The sequence below is a fragment of the Rana temporaria genome, chromosome 7, assembly GCF_905171775.1.
Source record: "Rana temporaria chromosome 7, aRanTem1.1, whole genome shotgun sequence".
NCBI lineage: Eukaryota > Metazoa > Chordata > Amphibia > Anura > Ranidae > Rana > Rana temporaria.
Window position 1 is genome coordinate 18,955,042 of NC_053495.1, and position 17,003 is coordinate 18,972,044.

The 17,003-nt window shown below is 43.1% G+C and overlaps 1 protein-coding gene across 1 annotated transcript; it reads right to left on the reverse strand.

Moving 5' to 3' along the window:
* Positions 1-817: 817 nt before the first annotated feature.
* LOC120945125 lies at positions 818-16,251 on the reverse strand. Its single transcript, XM_040359003.1, has 7 exons — positions 15,927-16,251; positions 13,364-13,414; positions 9,685-10,896; positions 8,297-8,472; positions 5,736-6,109; positions 3,373-3,611; positions 818-1,117 (listed from the first exon to the last, which is right to left on the reverse strand). The coding sequence occupies exons 1-7, from the start codon at positions 15,931-15,933 to the stop codon at positions 969-971; spliced, it is 2,208 nt and encodes a 735-aa protein (XP_040214937.1). The 5' UTR covers positions 15,934-16,251; the 3' UTR covers positions 818-968.
* Between the last annotated feature and the right edge of the window lie 752 nt (positions 16,252-17,003).

A 17,003-nucleotide genomic window follows, 5' to 3' on the forward strand; every position in this document is an offset into this window, starting at 1 on the left:
TAGGCGGGGTTACGCCGGCCCATTTGCGCTACGCCGACGTAACTTTTGTAGCAAGTGCTTTGTGAATACTGTACTTGCCTCACTATGTTACGTCGGCGTAGTGCAAATGGGATGCGCTACGCCGGCCAAAAGATACGCCATTGTATCTGAATCTGGCTAATAGTGTGTATGGGGCTTTAGAGCATTTAGTTTTGACCCATTTTGCAGTTTTGATGCATGAACAGCAATCTTTTTCAAAAATCTATTATTTTTATGAATACTCCCCAAGAGTGTAATTAGGTGAATGACAAATGATAGAGGGGGAAAAAAAAACAAAAAAACAAGACACTTTAAATGACACAGGTTTATAAAAGGTCTATATTATTAGTAATAATGTATTAGTACACAGACAACAAGTTATTTTTATGCTATGATTTATTTTTATTAGAATTCAATTTAATTGCATTACATTCATAACTACAATCTACTGATGCATGATCATCTTACGATTATGCTTTGATATTTTTACAATATTATTAGTGAAATGGGGACAATGACCATTATCCCGATGGTGATAAGCCTCCTAGTGATCACTTGCTGGTACTGCAAGGTCTCATATTCCTAGAGATGACTAGAAACAAAATGTAAGCAAACAAGAGTACATTTTGGCAGTTGCGAATCATAAGTCCATTTGTTAATAGCAACATTATTATTATTTTTTTAAAATATTTATATCCATAATCTTTATTCACATAATCTCCCATTTTTAATATAGTGTCCTTTTTTTTTTTTTTGCATTTTTGTGATTAGATGAATGTAATAATACATTCTCTTAGAAATTGTATAAATAAATTGTGATCATAAAATAATGAATTCCAAACAAATTATCAAAGACACAAAAGCAAAGGCATACATTGGCACATTGCCCATTGCCCTTCCTGCGCAGTCCTTGTCCCATCCCAGGATTTAGTGGCCCCTTCAGGGCTCGGTCACTCATAGCAGTTGTGTAACTTTATGTATTGCTGCTTCTTATAGTAACGTCTCTGTACCACGAGGCCAGTCACTGCCAGGACCCCGACAACACAGACCGCGGCCACAAAAAGCGAGGATGGCACTCCTGGACTGGGCTTACTTTTATCTGTGGAAAGAGAGAACATTATTAATTTAAGGTGTAAGTCCAACACATTTTTTCTTTAGTATAGAAGGGTGAAGGGTTAAAGGATTTTTACTGCTGTCCACATTTGGGTTTTTACCCCCTTAGCACCGACCGTATGCGGCCTCGGGTTTAAGGGGTAACACCTGCATCTGCAGGCATCACCCTGGTACTTTTTTTTAGAGCCGTCGGTTGGCTCTTTAGGGATAACAACCAATGTGGCTAAAAGCCGCTAGGCTGCTATCCTAAAGGAGCAGGAGAGAATGTCCCCCTCCTGCCTCTCTTCCCGGGCCTCATGTGCCACCGGGAGACCCGATGCGCGATCCGGCACTTCCGCCGGCTAGGTTGAGACTGGAACAAACCAGGAAACGGCATTGTTGCAGTCTCCTATGTAAAAACACGGAAGTCACGTCACATCGTCACTTCCGGTTTACTCAGCTGCCAATGGCGCACGATTTAAAAAAAATTACAGTATTCAAAATCACAGTTTTTGGCAATCTAAATACTTTGAAGTACAAAGGCGTGCCCGCGACCCGGTCCGACGCTCCATGACCGCGGCCGCGGGACCCAATCGCCGCCGTTGTCCCGCGATCGGTCACAGGAGCTGAAGAACGGGGGGAGGTGAGTGTAAACAAACCTTCCCAGTTCTTCACAGTAGCTGTGTCACTGATCGTCTGTTACCTGATATAGGGAAAGACGATCACTGACATCACACGTCCAGCCCCGCTCCCCTACAGTTAGAAACACATATGAGGTCACAATTAACCTCTACCTCGCCTCCTAGTGGTTAACTCCTAAACTGCAATTGTCATTTTCACAGTAATCTCTGCATTTTTACAGCACTTTTTGCTGTGAAAATGACAATGGTCCCAAAAATGTGTCAAAATTGTCCGATGTGTCTGACTGATCGCCGCCATTAGTAGTAAAAAAAAATTATTAATAAAAATGCCATAAAACTATCCCCTATTTTGTAGACGCTATACATTTTTCCGTAAACCAATCGTTAAACGCTTATTGCGATTTTTTAACCAAAGATATGTAGAAGAATACGTATCGGCCTAAACTGAGGAAAAAAAATGTTTTTTTTTATATCTTTTTTGGGGATATTTATTATAGCAAAAAGTAAAAAATATTGAATCTTTTTCAAAAATGACGCTCAATTTTTGTTTTTAGCGCAAAAAATAAAAACCGTAGAGGTGATCAAATACCACCAAAAGAAAGCTCTATTTGTGGGAAAAAAAGGACGCTAATTTTGTTTGGTAGCCACGTCGCACGACGCAATTGTCAGTTAAAGCGACGCAGTGCCAAATCGCAAAATGGAGCAAGGTCCTTTAGCTGCATAATGGTCCGGGTCTTAAGTGGTTAAGTGACAAGTGACATGTAAAAAAATAAAAATAAATAATAAATAAGAAAAAAAAGTTAATTTTTTTTAAAGCACCCCTGTCCCAGTGAGCTAGCGCAGCAAAGAAACCGCATGCGTAGTTTGTCTATATTCAATGGTGCAAAATCAACTACCTATTATTTTAACTTATCTTTCTTTTTCAGGCCCAAAGTGAACATGGCAGTACCTCAAAATTCAATGTGGAAGGGCATAGGACCATAATCAAGTTCCTGTTTCTCCAAGGGAAAGGTGCGAAGCAGATCCATGATAAAATGTTACAAACTTTGGGTGACAGTGGCCTTTCCCTTGAAGAAACAGGAACTTGATTATGGTCCTATGCTCTTTCACATTTAATTTTTTGGGAGGCGCTGTCATGTTCAAAGAAAAATAAGTTAAAATCATAGGTAGTTGATTTTTGCACCATTGAATATAGACAAATTGGCCAGTAAACCTACCTAGTTCAATTCTCACCTGAGCCTCCTAGGATCAGCACTGCTACAGCCACAGCATAAAGGGAACGGCGTTCCTGCTGTGGAAAATGTACAGTAACGCCGTTCCCATCTCAAGCCCTTGTTGGAGAAATATAAGTATGAATATTGCATACCTGGGTAAGGCTCAATACTTATCAGCAACCCCTTGTGTGTGTGTGTGTGTGTATTTATATATACACACATTTTGTTTTTGAGGTATGGGGGGAGATCTTGGGTGAGTTCCCACACTTTTTTTTCCCCAGGACTTGAACCCTGGGTCCAAGCTGAACCAATGTAACTAAGCAATAAAAAATCACAACTGGAGTTCAGCTTTATGGCAACACAGAATAAAGATAGGGAGAGGAATTAGGAAAATTGATTTTACTTACTGAGGAGGATGGGACCCACAGCCAAACTGGCTGAATCTGAGTTGTGAATATGACGCTTTTGTCTTGGAGAAAGGCAGCCTTGAGCACAGCGGTTAGCAGAAGTTCGATTGTGGCAGATGACAACATCGCAGGAGAGATAAACTCCCGGGACATCTTTAAACTTGAACACGTGGAAGCTGAATCTCTGCAATCGCCTGTCTGTAGTCGGATAGGTCTGCAAGGTGGAGTCCTGGAGACACCTGGGAAAAAAATCACAAAAAACATAAATATATTATTCTTTGGCTTTTCATAAAATTTCAATGGTAATAAACCAAGAAAATAGACTCTGGGAATGGAGCACTGGATCAAAAAGGAACTTAACCACTTGAGGACCCCTTCACGCCGATATACGTCGGCAGAAGGGCACAGCTGGGCACAGGAACGTACAGGTACGTCGCCTTTAAGAGCCCAGCCGTGGGTCGCGTGCGACCTTGTCCTGAGCTCCGTGACCGCGCACGCGGGATCCGCGGACCCAATCGCCGCCGGTGTCCCACAATCGGGTCACAGGAGCTGAAGAACGGGGAGAGGTGAGTGTAAACAAACCTTCCCCGTTCTTCTCCGTAGCTTGTCACTGATCGTCTGTTCCCTGTCACAGGGAACAGACGATCAGTGATGTCCCACATCCAGCCACGCCCCCCTACAGTAAAAAAAAACACAACAGGACACACTTTACCCATTAGCGCCCCCTAGTGGTTAACCCCTTCACTGCCATTGTCATTCTCACAGTAATCAGTGCATTTTTATAGCCCTTTTCGCTGTGAAAATGACAATGGTCCCAAAAATGTGTCAAAAGTGTCCGATGTGTCTGCCATAATGTCACAGTCACGAAAATCGCTGATCACCGCCATTGCTAGTAAAAAAAAAATATTAATAAAAATGCCATAAAACTATCCCTATTTTGTAAACGCTATAACTTTTGCGCAAACCAATCAATAAATGCTTATTGCGATTTTTTTTTTAACAAAAATATGTAGAAGAATACGTATCGGCCTAAACTGAGGAAAACATTTTTTTTTAAATATATTTTTGGGGGATATTTATTATAGCAAAAAGTAAAAAATATTGTTGTTTTTTTTTTAAATTGTTGCTCTATTCTTGATAATAGCGCAAAAAATAAAAACCGCAGAGGTGATGAAATACCACCAAAAGAAAGCTCTATTTGTGGGAAAAAAAGGACGCCAATTTTGTTTGGGAGTCACGTCGCACGACCGCACAATTGTTAGTTAAAGCGACGCAGTGCCGAATCGCAAAAAGGGGCCAGGTCTTTTACCTGCATAATGGTCCGGGTCTTAAAGCGGGAGTTCACCCAATTCGGTTTTTGTTTCTATTTTAGCCTTAGATTCCTGCTCGTTTTGTCTAGGGGAATCGGCTATTGGTTTTAAAACATGATCCGTACTTACCCGTTTTCGAGATGCATCTTCTTCCGTCGCTTCCGGGTATGGGTCTTCAGGAGCGGGCGTTCCTTCTTGATTGACAGTCTTCCGAGAGGCTTCCGACGGTCGCATCCATCGCGTCACTCGTAGCCGAAAGAAGCCGAACATCGGTGCGGCTCTATACTGCGCCTGCGCACCGACGTTCGGCTTCTTTCGGAAAATCGTGACGCGATGGATGCGACCGTCGGAAGCCTCTCGGAAGACTGTCAATCAAAAAGGAACGCCCAGTGCCGCAGCCCATACCCGGAAGCGACGGAGAGGATGCATCTCGTAAACGGGTAAGTACGGATCATATTTTAAAACCAATAGCCGATTCCCCTAGACAAAACGAGCAGGAATCTAAGGCTAAAAAGTGTGCGCTATGGGTGAACCTCCGCTTTAAGTGGTTAAAATAACTTAAAATAACATAAAAAGACTTTTACTCATAGCCATAGGTGACGGCTAAAAACCATGAATGTGTTGGCTAAGATTAAGAATAGTAAAGCATCTTTAAATTCATTCCTATACAAGGCTTTTCCTCTTGGAATGTAGAGACTACTGTTTGCATTTTGCTTTCCTTTTGGGCCATGGTGGCTGTGCATGGTGCAACATGATGGATGGCCTTTGATTTGAGCCCAGATTATTTTCCTTCTTTATTCTTTCTGTCTTGGTGATACCAGTTCCCCCAATCTCTTATCTTGGATTAACATGGATAATTATTTTATTGCAGAATGTTAAGAATAAACTGTACCTATTAACCATACCAACCTTTTATTAAGCCACACCCACTTCCCACAGCCTTTCCCCAGAATGGGCCCTCAATTTTGTTTCCTCATTTGGGCCCCAGGTACCCCAGTCCTTAAATTAGGCTGTAACCTGTACCTTTCCGATCTTAAAATACGTAATTCTCACCCATGCTTGATGATGTTGTAGGATTTCTCTGAGCTATTTAATAATGGAGATGATTTGACATGTTCGGCAAGTATCTGCAGATCCTTGTCATGTGACTCAACCACCAACTCCACATAAAGGATACTGTGAAGGTCAACTTCAACTGGGAACTCTGTAATTGGATGAGTGAAGCTGTCGCTCTTGTAGAGTTTCAGTGAGATGTTGAAGTTGCCTCCTCGAGAAACAGAACTAGCAATTTGCGGGACCAGGTTGAAGTTGATTGTCTGGTTGCTGTCCAATTCGCACTTCACTGGGACCTCAATACGATGGACGTCGGTGTTGGGGACGGTTCCATAGATGGTGTTTTTATAGTATGACTTCCCATTCTCATCATGCTGTAAAAAAAAAAAAGGAAGAAAGAAAAAGAAACAAAACAACTTATTGGGTGCACACTTTAGACCAGAGGTGGCCAACCAGTGGCCCGGGGGCCACATGTGGCCCGTGGAGCCCTCTGATGTGGCCCGCGACCTCCCGCTCTGGAACGGTGAGTTGGCAAGTCCAGATCGCAGGTTGCCGACCCGTCATACCACAGCATCAGTGTTGTGAATAAAGCTGGAGGTAGAGGAAGAAAAAGGCTGCGGAGCGGAGCCCCATAAGCCAATGCTTCCTGTTCAGCGCCGGCTTTGGCCACAGGCTTAGCCTACGGCACAGTTCAGCTAACCTGCATGATAGACATAGGTGCACTACGCTGCACCCGCAGTGAGGGTAAACCACAGCACATCAGTGTGAAAGCAGTCTTGTGCCCTTTTCACACGATCGGCCCGACCCAATCGGACCCTTAAATCACCTCTACAAAGCGGCAGATGTAAACAGACTTTTGTCTGTTTAAGTCCGCCTACCTCCAATCCGATCCTCTAAAAAAAAAAAGGGAATTTGTCCCCTTCCATCTTGGCAGATTGGAGGGCCTATAGAATAGCCTATAGAATAGCCGTGACCTGTGGCCGATCATTGTGGCCCGTGACTGGTTACCAAGTTGCTTAAGTGGCCCTCGCTCTTCAAAAGGTTGGGCACCCCTGATCTAGACTATTCCCCTCATCACTCCACTCTCCCACATAGCATATATTTCAAATCACTAGTAATGCACATGGTCAATGCTGCAAAACAATGTGTTCCATTTCATTGGGGCTCCCCCCAATCTCCGTCAATCAAAGAATGGTTAGCAAAGATAAATAAAATAGCGGCGATGAAACGCTTGATTAGACACCCCCACCAAATTTTCTACCAAATGGGCCTGTTGGACCCACTTCCAAACCACTGCAGAATTAAGCAAACTAAGCAATCCGCCATCCCAAGCCCTTAACGGGACCTCATAGTTATCTGAAGTCAATAAATACCTATATGGATCCTATGGTTTAAAGATCTCCATTTCCTATAAACGCCTAACCTATCACTTCCACTGCCTAAAATAGAGACGACCAGCCTCTCTCCCCATATAATCCGTTGTAGGGAGCGAGAGATGGTCCTTCACCCCTTCCCTTTCCTCCTACCTTTCCTACTATACCCTCTTCCCCACATCACCATTCTTGTCTATCTAATATCCCCTCTGACATACAATGTCCTCACTTATAATACTGACTACATTATGTTATATGGATGCACACTGGTTCTTTTTTTACCACATTCCAGGTTCCCCTACTCCTGTTGGCATACGCCAACCCCGCCCTAAATCTCAGCATCAACTCGCTCACCATAAATACCCAAGTATACACATTAGTTCCTCAACATCCTAATTTATTTCACCCATTGATGGAAATGGTTCTCTAAAATAATACAAAATCCCCATCCCAAAGCCATGGAATATGGGATCCACTCGCTAAACAGTTCATCCCCATCCATCTCCCAGAGATACTTGTGTCCCCCTTAGACGACTCCCCAAATGATTAAATTGAGGTGCCTTTCTAGTTAACGATGGACCGGCTGCTCATTCTTGACAAGACGCACCGTCAAATGTTCTATACTTATGATCTTATGTTCTCTTCAATAACGTATGTAGAGGTTACAAAATATGTTTTCATTTATGTACTGCTTCTAGTGGTTCTAAAATATATTTTCTTCTCTTATTCCTAATAAATATTTTATGAAAAAAAAAGTTCATGTGCATGTAAAGACAGGCGTCCCAATAATTTTGGTAATATAGTGTATGTGCACTTTGCAGCATGCCCTATGTGACACATGTAAAAATAAAGGCCCAGATTCTCAAAGGGCTTACGACAGAGCAACGCCATGTACGCCGTCGTAAGTCCTAATCTGGGCCGTCGTATCTATGCGACTGATTCTTAGAATCAGTTACGCATAGATATCCATTAGATCCGACAGGCGTAAGGCTCTTACGCTGTCGGATCTTAAATGCATTTTTTTTTTCGCCGCTAGGTGTCGCCTCTGTCGTTTTCCCCGTTGAGTATGCAAATTAGCTAGATACGCGAATTCCCGAACGTACGCCTCACATAGACACAGATGTGTCTTTCGTTAGCTTCCCTCTCTATGCGCATAATTCAGTTATTGCAGGGGGTTCAAATTCTCACCTGAAGAGTGGATCCACATTGAGTGAATGGTATTTTTAAAAGTACTTCCCTCCCTTCCAGGTGTCCTTGGCACTGAGGATCTTCAAGGTGAATATCGAGTACTTTAAGGTTGGCTGCAGCCAATAAATTATATGGAAGTCTGTACTCAGCTCCACGTGAGAGACATTGTAGTGATGCTGGAAAGCAAAAAAAAATTATATTAGAAGACGCAAGTTTTCCTATTCGGACCCGTTCGTATTTTCGTAACAGTTTTATTTTCGTTTATACTGAATGATTTGTAATTCTGTCAAATTTATTTTCGTTGATTCGAAATTCGTAATTTTGTTAGATAATAATTTTCGTTTAATGGATTGGGAATTTTGTACTTTTGTAAATACATTGCGGCGCCGTCATTCGCAATCTCGTATTTTAGTTTCATTTTCAACACGCGGCTAATCCATATGAAGATAGACTTTCTCTTAAGCCCTGTACACACGGTCGGACTTTTTGCCAACAAACTTCGAAATGAGCGTTTTCCGACCGTGTGTATGCTCCATCGGACAAACTTTTTTAGGTTTCAAAAGTCCGGCCAACTCCCTTCGGACAAAAATCCACAGAAAAGTTTGTTTGAAGTCCGATCGTGTGTACGAGGCTTTACACTGTCCAATGTGACTCAGCACAAAAGAGATAAGCTGATTGGCTAAGATATTAAGTAAGATAATCACTCACTAACTACACTGCCCAGCGCCCATTCGAAAGAACGATATGAGTATACAAATTTACGAACAGACAAAGAAACGGTAGAAAGAAAAAATAACCACTCAGATGTAGCCAAACAGCCTCCTCACTGAATCCAAATCATGGGTGCCGGCAATGCAATGGAAATGCAAAAATACGAAAGGGAACTTGGACAGCTGCACTCCAAAAACTTTCCATCTATTAAAATAGGTCACAAAAAATACATGCCACAGCAAAAATTAGAACAAGAGCTGACGCGTTTCGCACTGTAGCTCAGTGCTTAGCCATAGCTAGCTAGACAAAGAAACGGATTTACAAAACACACAAATGAAAATACGAACATACGGATGAAAATACGAACAGACAAAGGATTTAAAATACGGAATGCAAATTGTTAGTTATAGATGTCATTTTCGTTCTTTTGCTGTTTCGGTGTTTCGGAATTTAGTAAGTTTGTCCAATCGTACGTTCGTATTTTCGCTTGTTCGTTATTTTGCTTATTCGTAATTCCATAATTTTCGTATTTTGGTTCTTTCAGCTTTTTGGATGTTCAAATTGATCCGAATGTACGAATACTAACAAATTCGTACGAAAATCCATTTGTTACGAACGGGAACGCACATGTCTAGTTGTCCCTGAATCAAGTATCTGGCAAAAAATATATATCTTACCTGGATGGAGGGTCTCCTGGCCCATTGAATATCCAAAAGACGTATAACTTTCAACACCATAAACATAGATCGTAAACGTGAAGTACTTGTGGAATATTTCATGTCTTCCTTCACTTTTACCCAAAGAGACCTCCCAGGCCCAGAATCCGCCAGACTCCTTCACCCAATAACTGTATGAGCTAAGGGGCTTCTGGTCCAGGTAGAACCCAGAGACAGAGGAAGTTTGGGATATGATCATGAGGAAGCTGTAGTAGATATTTTTTGTATAAAATTGATAGTAGTTTAATCCCAGTAACGATGGAGGAACAGTGGTCAAAAAAGGGTTGTAGGCTGACACAAAGGTCCATGACTTTGACTCTTGGAAGACATAAGAGATCATGATGGGTTTGGAAGACTTCACTGTAATCTCATTTTTTAAAGTTAGCTGAACACGGGATCCTCTCTGTAGACTGTGCTGGGTTGTCTTCCCTAGATCTGTGACATTCACCACAGTATCTGCATTTGCAGATATTATATCTACAATGTCTCGAGTGTGGTTAAACAATGGGAAGATGGCAAAGAATGTTCCCCAATTCCGCACAGGATGGATCTGTTCAAAGATTGGGTCATAACTTCCAGAGGGACCATAATAGTAATTATGACCACTAAAAACAGCAACTGGAGCAGTAGACAGGACTCTGGTTCCAGTAAGGTCAGTGGAGCTATAAAACTGGATAACTTGCTGCCTTCCAAGTGTCACGGAGATGTTATGACCAGTATAGTAATTTGCTCCATTATATGCGATATGTCCTGAAACTGTTATAGTCAACTGAACATTCTCTTGAAGACCATTGGCCACAGCAAACTCTTTATATGATCCAGATTGCGATAAACTAGGTATGAAATATTCAGTCCCCAGGTCTTCTAATGGAAGAAGAGCCATGGCATCACCATGACCAGAAGCATGGTGATATAGAAAGACGGACACTTCAACATCTGAAGTCACCAGCACAGCCTTGTTAGTCACGTATGCTTCAGTCACCGTATAAGAGGAGCTCAAGGTCACCCCAGCACTGCTGTTCCTTGAAACATTAACCGTCTTGCTAAAACTTGAATAAGGAACTGTGACTGTTACCGTAGCAGCTTTATCGCATGTGACAATATACAGATCAGCTATTGAATTTGAAAAACCACTGGCCATAAGCACAGCTATGAACGTCCTTTGCCCATTTCCTTAAAAAGAGGAAAAAAAATATTAGAGAATTTTGGTTCAGTGTTAACCTTTGCCCTTTCTTTTTACATGTAAAAAATTTGATAGAACAATTGAACTTCCAATTACATTTTTGTTTTTAAAATTACAAAGCAATCAAAGACATAAAATAACTGTTTTGGATGGACCGCTTTCACAAAAAGTGCCGCCATTTACAATTCGATCTTACAATAAGGTGTATTGAAGCTCAGTTTTGACTTCACAATTGACAAGTTGATGAAAAGTGGTTGAAATTGATTCAAAATTCCCATGTGTATGACCAGCTCAAGAGCTACCAATTCATAGGGATTTTACAAAAGGAAAGTGCAAAGTAGACTTGCATTTTAGTAGTAAAATTAAATTTTTTGCTACAGTTTCAAGTACTCAATTGCATGACATTAAAGGGGTTGTAAAGGTAAAAAATATTTTCTCTAAATAGCTTCCTTTACCTTAGTGCAGTCCTCCTTCACTTACCTCATCCTTCCATTTTGATTTTAAATGTCCTTATTTCTTCTGAGAAATCCTCACTTCCTGTTCTTCTGTCTGTAACTCCACACAGTAATGCAAGGCTTTCTCCCTGGTGTGGAGAAAGCCTCTTGAGGGGGGCGAGCAGGCAAGTCAGGACACTCTCAACTTTGCAGATAGAGAAAGGAGCTGTGTGTTAGTGGGCGTCCTGACACTCCTGCTCGCCCCCTCCTCCTCAAGAGGCGTTCTCCACATTAGGGAGAAAGCCTCGCATTACTGTGTGGAGTTACAGACAGAAGAACAGGAAGTGAGGATTTCTCAGAAGAAATAATTACATTTAAAAGCAAAATGAAAGGATGAGGTAAGTGAAGGAGGACTGCACTAAGGTAAAGGAAGCTATTTAGGGGAAAAAAATTACCTTTACAACCCCTTTAATTATATTTTCACTGCTATTGAGCAAGCTGGCTTCTCTGTGTTTTATGCCTTCCAGGCTGCTTTCACATTGCTCTGTAGCAAAAACACAATAAAAATGCATATCCATTTTTGCCCTTTTTTTTAATGCGTTTCCAAGCAAAAGTATTTCACCAGCACACCATGAATATCCAGAACGGGTCTGTGACAGACTCACCTGGGACATCCCCGAACCATCTTATGTCTAAAATCATCCTATGTCCACTAGGGGCATAGGATGACTTAGAAATGATACCTTGGACTACCTGAGATGGGATTATTTAATTAATATCCACAATATATTCCAGGATATCTGTAAGAACTATTTACAGGTTGTTGATTCTGAACTCAACGGGTTAATTGTAAGAGTGAGATTCATTCATCATGCTGGGACACATACTGTTACCACAGACATGTTGTCCCAGCAGCCAGATGAGGGAACGGAAAAGGAAGCAGCCAGATCACCTCCCCAATGGCAGCTACACAGTTTGGGTATGGTGGAATCCAGCCTCCTTCCCCAACGGTTAGCTGGAGCGGATGATGTGGAGTCCCCAGCAGAAGTGCTGGCAAAAGGGCAGAGCGCCGCTGGCCCCTGCCTAGCACATACAGTGTCTCTACAGCTTCAAAAAAAAAACCACCCAGCTGAAGAGCTGGCAGCCGAACAGAGAGTCAATGACCTCTACCCCACACCTACTGGTGTCAACTACTCCTTGCAGCCAAAATTGGAGGTCATGCGGACAGACTATGTGAGTTCACTTTGTCCGACTAACACATGTCCAGACCAGGTGGAGGTCTGGGACCTTGTTAGTCGACGTTTGATGGGGGAGAAATGTGACAGACTCACCCGGGACACCCCCGAACCATCTTATGTCTAAAATCATCCTATGTCCACTAGGGGCATAGGATGACTTATAAATTATATCTTGGACTACCTGAGATGGGATTATTTAATTATTATCCACAATATACTGATTAACACACAAACAGAATAGTAGTGGAAAAAAAATAAGCACTTGTGGGCAGGGGAGGACTGACAACTCATGGGGCCCTCGGGCAATAGGAGATTATGGGGCCCCAGGAAATAGGAGATTATGGGGCCACACAGTATACACACACATACAGTATACATACACAGTATACAGACACACAATATATACACACAGTATACACACACACACGCACTGAAAAGGTACTTTAGAGGCGGGGCAGCTATAATCTTGGGATTTTTTTTAAAAACACCGATTTTTACATACTGTCCCTAGTTTTACTGAGGCTGGCAACCCTGATGGGGCCCCCTAGTGGCATTGTGTCCTCGGGCAGTGCCCGAGTGACCAAATGGTCAGTCCGCCCCTGGTATATGGTGATAGGAGGACTCGGGAAATGTGGAGTGGTGATGTGAACTGTTTTGTGAAATCTGTTTTTATAGTTTTCTTTTTCTTTTAAAATAATGTAGTTGTAGATTTCCTTATTACTAGTGCTGACCCATCTTCAACCTCGATTTTTATTGTTATTATGGTAACATGGAAAATACTGAACCTGGTCTGGAAATACATCTCCGGGTTTCAACAGGAAGTGAAAAAGTTGTATCTGCAGAGATAAAAAAAAAAAAACATTTGATGTAATTCTATGGTCTGTATTTAAGTCATTGACAAAAGCAAACAATTTTCTAAAATGTTAATTCTACTAAAATGTTAGCTTTTTATCTGTAAATCTTCATATAAAGATCACATGTCAAACATGTAAAAATATACTAAAATACCAACTCCAGCCAAATCTTTTTTGTTCAGTTTTGGTGGTGAAAAGGGTCAGCATTCTTGAATTTTTTTTTTTGTCTGATGAAGGGAATTATCCTCACTTCCTGTTTTGGCGACATCCTGTCACTTGTGGTGTCAGTATGGAAGAAAGGATGTGACGTCTCCCCAGCACGGATGCTGGCAGGAATAAAAACTTTGCAATGGTTTCTAACATTTTTCCACTCCAAGGGCAGCCTTCAGAAATTTTACAGCCCATTTTAACACACTTAAAACTTAATATATCCTCTGTCTATCTGTCTATCCCATGTCCTCTTTCTCTAGTCCCATCTCCTCCTCCAATTCCATCTCTTCCATCCAATGTCCTCCTCCTCCTCCTCCTCCTCCTCCTCCAGTCCCATCTCTTCCATCCCATGTCCTCCTCCTCCAGTCCCATGTCCTATCCTCCTACTTTTCCTCCAGTCCCATCTCCCCCATCCCATTTCCTCCTCCTCCTCCATACCATGTCCTCTTCCTCCTCCAGTCCTGTTTCCTCCATTCCATGTTCTCCATCCCATGCCCTCTTCCTCCTCCAGTCCTATCTCTTCCACCCCACATCCTCATCCTGCAGTCCCATCTCCACCCATCCTGTGTCCTCTTTCTCAATCTCATGTCCTCCTCCTCCAATCCCATCTCCTCCATCCCTTGTCCTCCTCCAATCCCATCTCCTCCATCCCCTGTCCTCCTCCAATCCCATCTCCTCCATCCCCTGTCCTCCTCCAATCCCATCTCCTCCATCCCCTGTCCTCCTCCAATCCCATCTCCTCCATCCCCTGTCCTCCTCCAATCCCATCTCCTCCATCCCATGTCCTCCTCCAATCCCATCACCTTCATTCCATGTCCTCCTCCAGTCCCATTGCCTCCATCCCATGACCTCCTTTTCCTCCAGTCCCATCTGCTTCATACCATGTCCTCCTCCGCCATCCCATGTCCTGTCTGGCTGTGTGCCCAATTTTACAAGATGGCATATATATATTTATATATATATATATATACAATGAGAGGATTGAGGCAGTAATCATATAATATAAGTTATGAGGATCAGATGTGCCAGGTCAGTAATGTGTGAGTAGAGGCAGAAGATCTGACACTCAAGCTGGCCAATGCTACTCTCCAGCGTGGGGACGCTTAGGAGCCAGGAACGTGGATGGACTAGGGTGACCACATTTCCAAACTACCATTCAGGGACACCCTCCCTTCCCAAAAATCAGCTTGTGCTGTAACAAATCACAGCACAGTGATTGGACACAAGAGGCGGGATTTATGATTTCTCCAATCACAAGTAGAGGGCAGGATTGTGCTCTTCCAGGCATTCCCGGCCAGGACAAGTACTGTCAGTGAGTAAAGCGGTGATGTGGCGGCCTTTTTTGGGGGCATCAGATTGGCCCGCGGGGGTGGCTGTGCCAGTTTCATTCCGGGACACTGTATTGTCCTGGAATGAATGTGCCCAGGACAGACCTGCAAAATGCGAGACTGTCCCGGGCAATCTGGGACACGTGGTCACCCTAGGATGGACACATTAGCAATCTGCACACATGCCACAGTGTGCTGTGGGGAACCTTGTGCAGGACACCGCATAGACCCCCCCTCCAACAAAATGCAGGCTGGGGAAGGGGTTCATGGAATTTCTGCGGGTGAGGGGATACTCCTACCTCAAACATGAGCCCATTGAGGATGCAGATGTTAAAGAAGAAGAAGAAGCCAATGTCATCATGGCTAAAAATTTGGTATGCTTTCCTTCCATTTCCGGGGTGCCATCCAATCCTCCTGCCTGTCTGCTCCACCACTCTGCTGAGCCTGGCCCTGCCCTTCCTCCCCAGGCAAGACATTCCCTCCCCAGGAATTACCTGCCCACTTAACAGGGTGTGCAGCATCCCCCCTCAACTCCCCCCCCAATACTTAGCTGAGCCACATCTCCATCCAGCGATGTTGCAGGAGTGTCTCGGCTCTCCCTCTTTATTGTCTGAGATGGCAGCGCATTGTCATTGGCTCCCACTGCTGTTAATCAAATTCAGTGAGCTAATGAGGAGAGAGAGGGGGCGGGCCAGGCCTGAGCTCTGTGTCTGAATGGAAAGCTGAATAGAAAGCTGTTTGCTGTGGGAGCACTTAACAGGAGGAAAGGGCCAAGAGCGCCGAAGAGGGACCCGAGAAGAAGAGGATCAGGGCTGCTCTGTGCAAAACCATTACACAGAGCAGGTAAATATGATATGTTTATTATTTTTAACAAAAGAAGAGACAATCACTTTAACCTGATCTTCAGTATTTGCACATGAATATTGATCTTCAGATACATTAGAAATGTTACTTACTTGGCATCTCAGTTGCAGTTGTTTGCTCAGAATTATGGACATCATTCACTGTAATAAATTATAAAATATAGAACAAGTTTATTGCACATGGTAATATGGGAAGAATGGTGAGGTCTGGATCAGGATAACCCCAAAATACACTGGATCTCACACTTTTGACTAGGACGTAATCTCTTCTAGAACTTTCTCACAATCACAGACTGCGCTGTCTGGACTCCTTCAGATCTCTGGTTCCTTGACAATCGAGGTTCCAGTGATATCTCAAACCTTATCTTCCAAGGCAGACAAACTTAGAAACAAACTTATATTAGTACATACTGGTACTCCTAGTTGACAGGTTTAAGCCGATATAGCTGTTTGCGCTCTCTCAAGCTTTCCCTCCTTTATTAAATTTACGATTTACTGACAACAACCTTTGGGTTGGGTCTCCTGCCACCATGCCTGTACACTCCCTCTAACCCCCTCGCCTGCATTGCCCTGCAAATCCCATGTCACCACTCTGCCTGCACATCCCTTCCAGTGTTGCCAACCGTCAGTATTTTTACTGGCAGCCAGTAAAAAACAGGCAATTTTCTCCTGCCAGTAAAAAATGCCAGTAAAAAATATGGCTGTGACGCTCGGCTTGGTCTGGAGTTGGCTGAGACCATCCGACTGCTTGCTACAGTGTGATCAGGTGGCTCTGGTGGAGGTGTGCCTTGGTATGTTGTGTGATGTCATAGTGCAATGGAGCCAAGCCGTAGTGGCCAGAGCCTTGTCTGCAGTATGGGAGCAAGGCAGGCTGATACCCGGACCATCAGTGCTGTTTAGAATGGAGTGGACTGGAGGGACCACTAGGCTTGGAGAGAGACTGTCACTGGGACGTTTTGTGTCGGGAAGCTCTTATCATCATCTGTGCTGCTGCATACTGCTGTCAGTGTCACTACTGGAGAGTCAATTTTATGTCTGTGTGCCGCCCATTCTAATTTCTTGCCCTCCATTCTCCAGTCCCTGAGCTACTTACTTACTTTATCAAAAATAAAATAAGAAATATGTTTTTTGCATTATTATCTACCTTAAATCATATTGCTAATTGCATAT

What these genes read in the sequence shown, in the direction of transcription:
- LOC120945125 (XM_040359003.1), bottom strand. An exon ending in GAGATGTATTTCCAGACCAG is followed by an intron (nt 10,897 to 13,363) that starts GTTCAGTATTTT and finishes CCTCTTTTTAAG; the next exon opens with GAAATGGGCAAAGGACGTTC. An exon ending in TACAACATCATCAAGCATGG is followed by an intron (nt 3,612 to 5,735) that starts GTGAGAATTACG and finishes TTTTTTTCCCAG; the next exon opens with GTGTCTCCAGGACTCCACCT.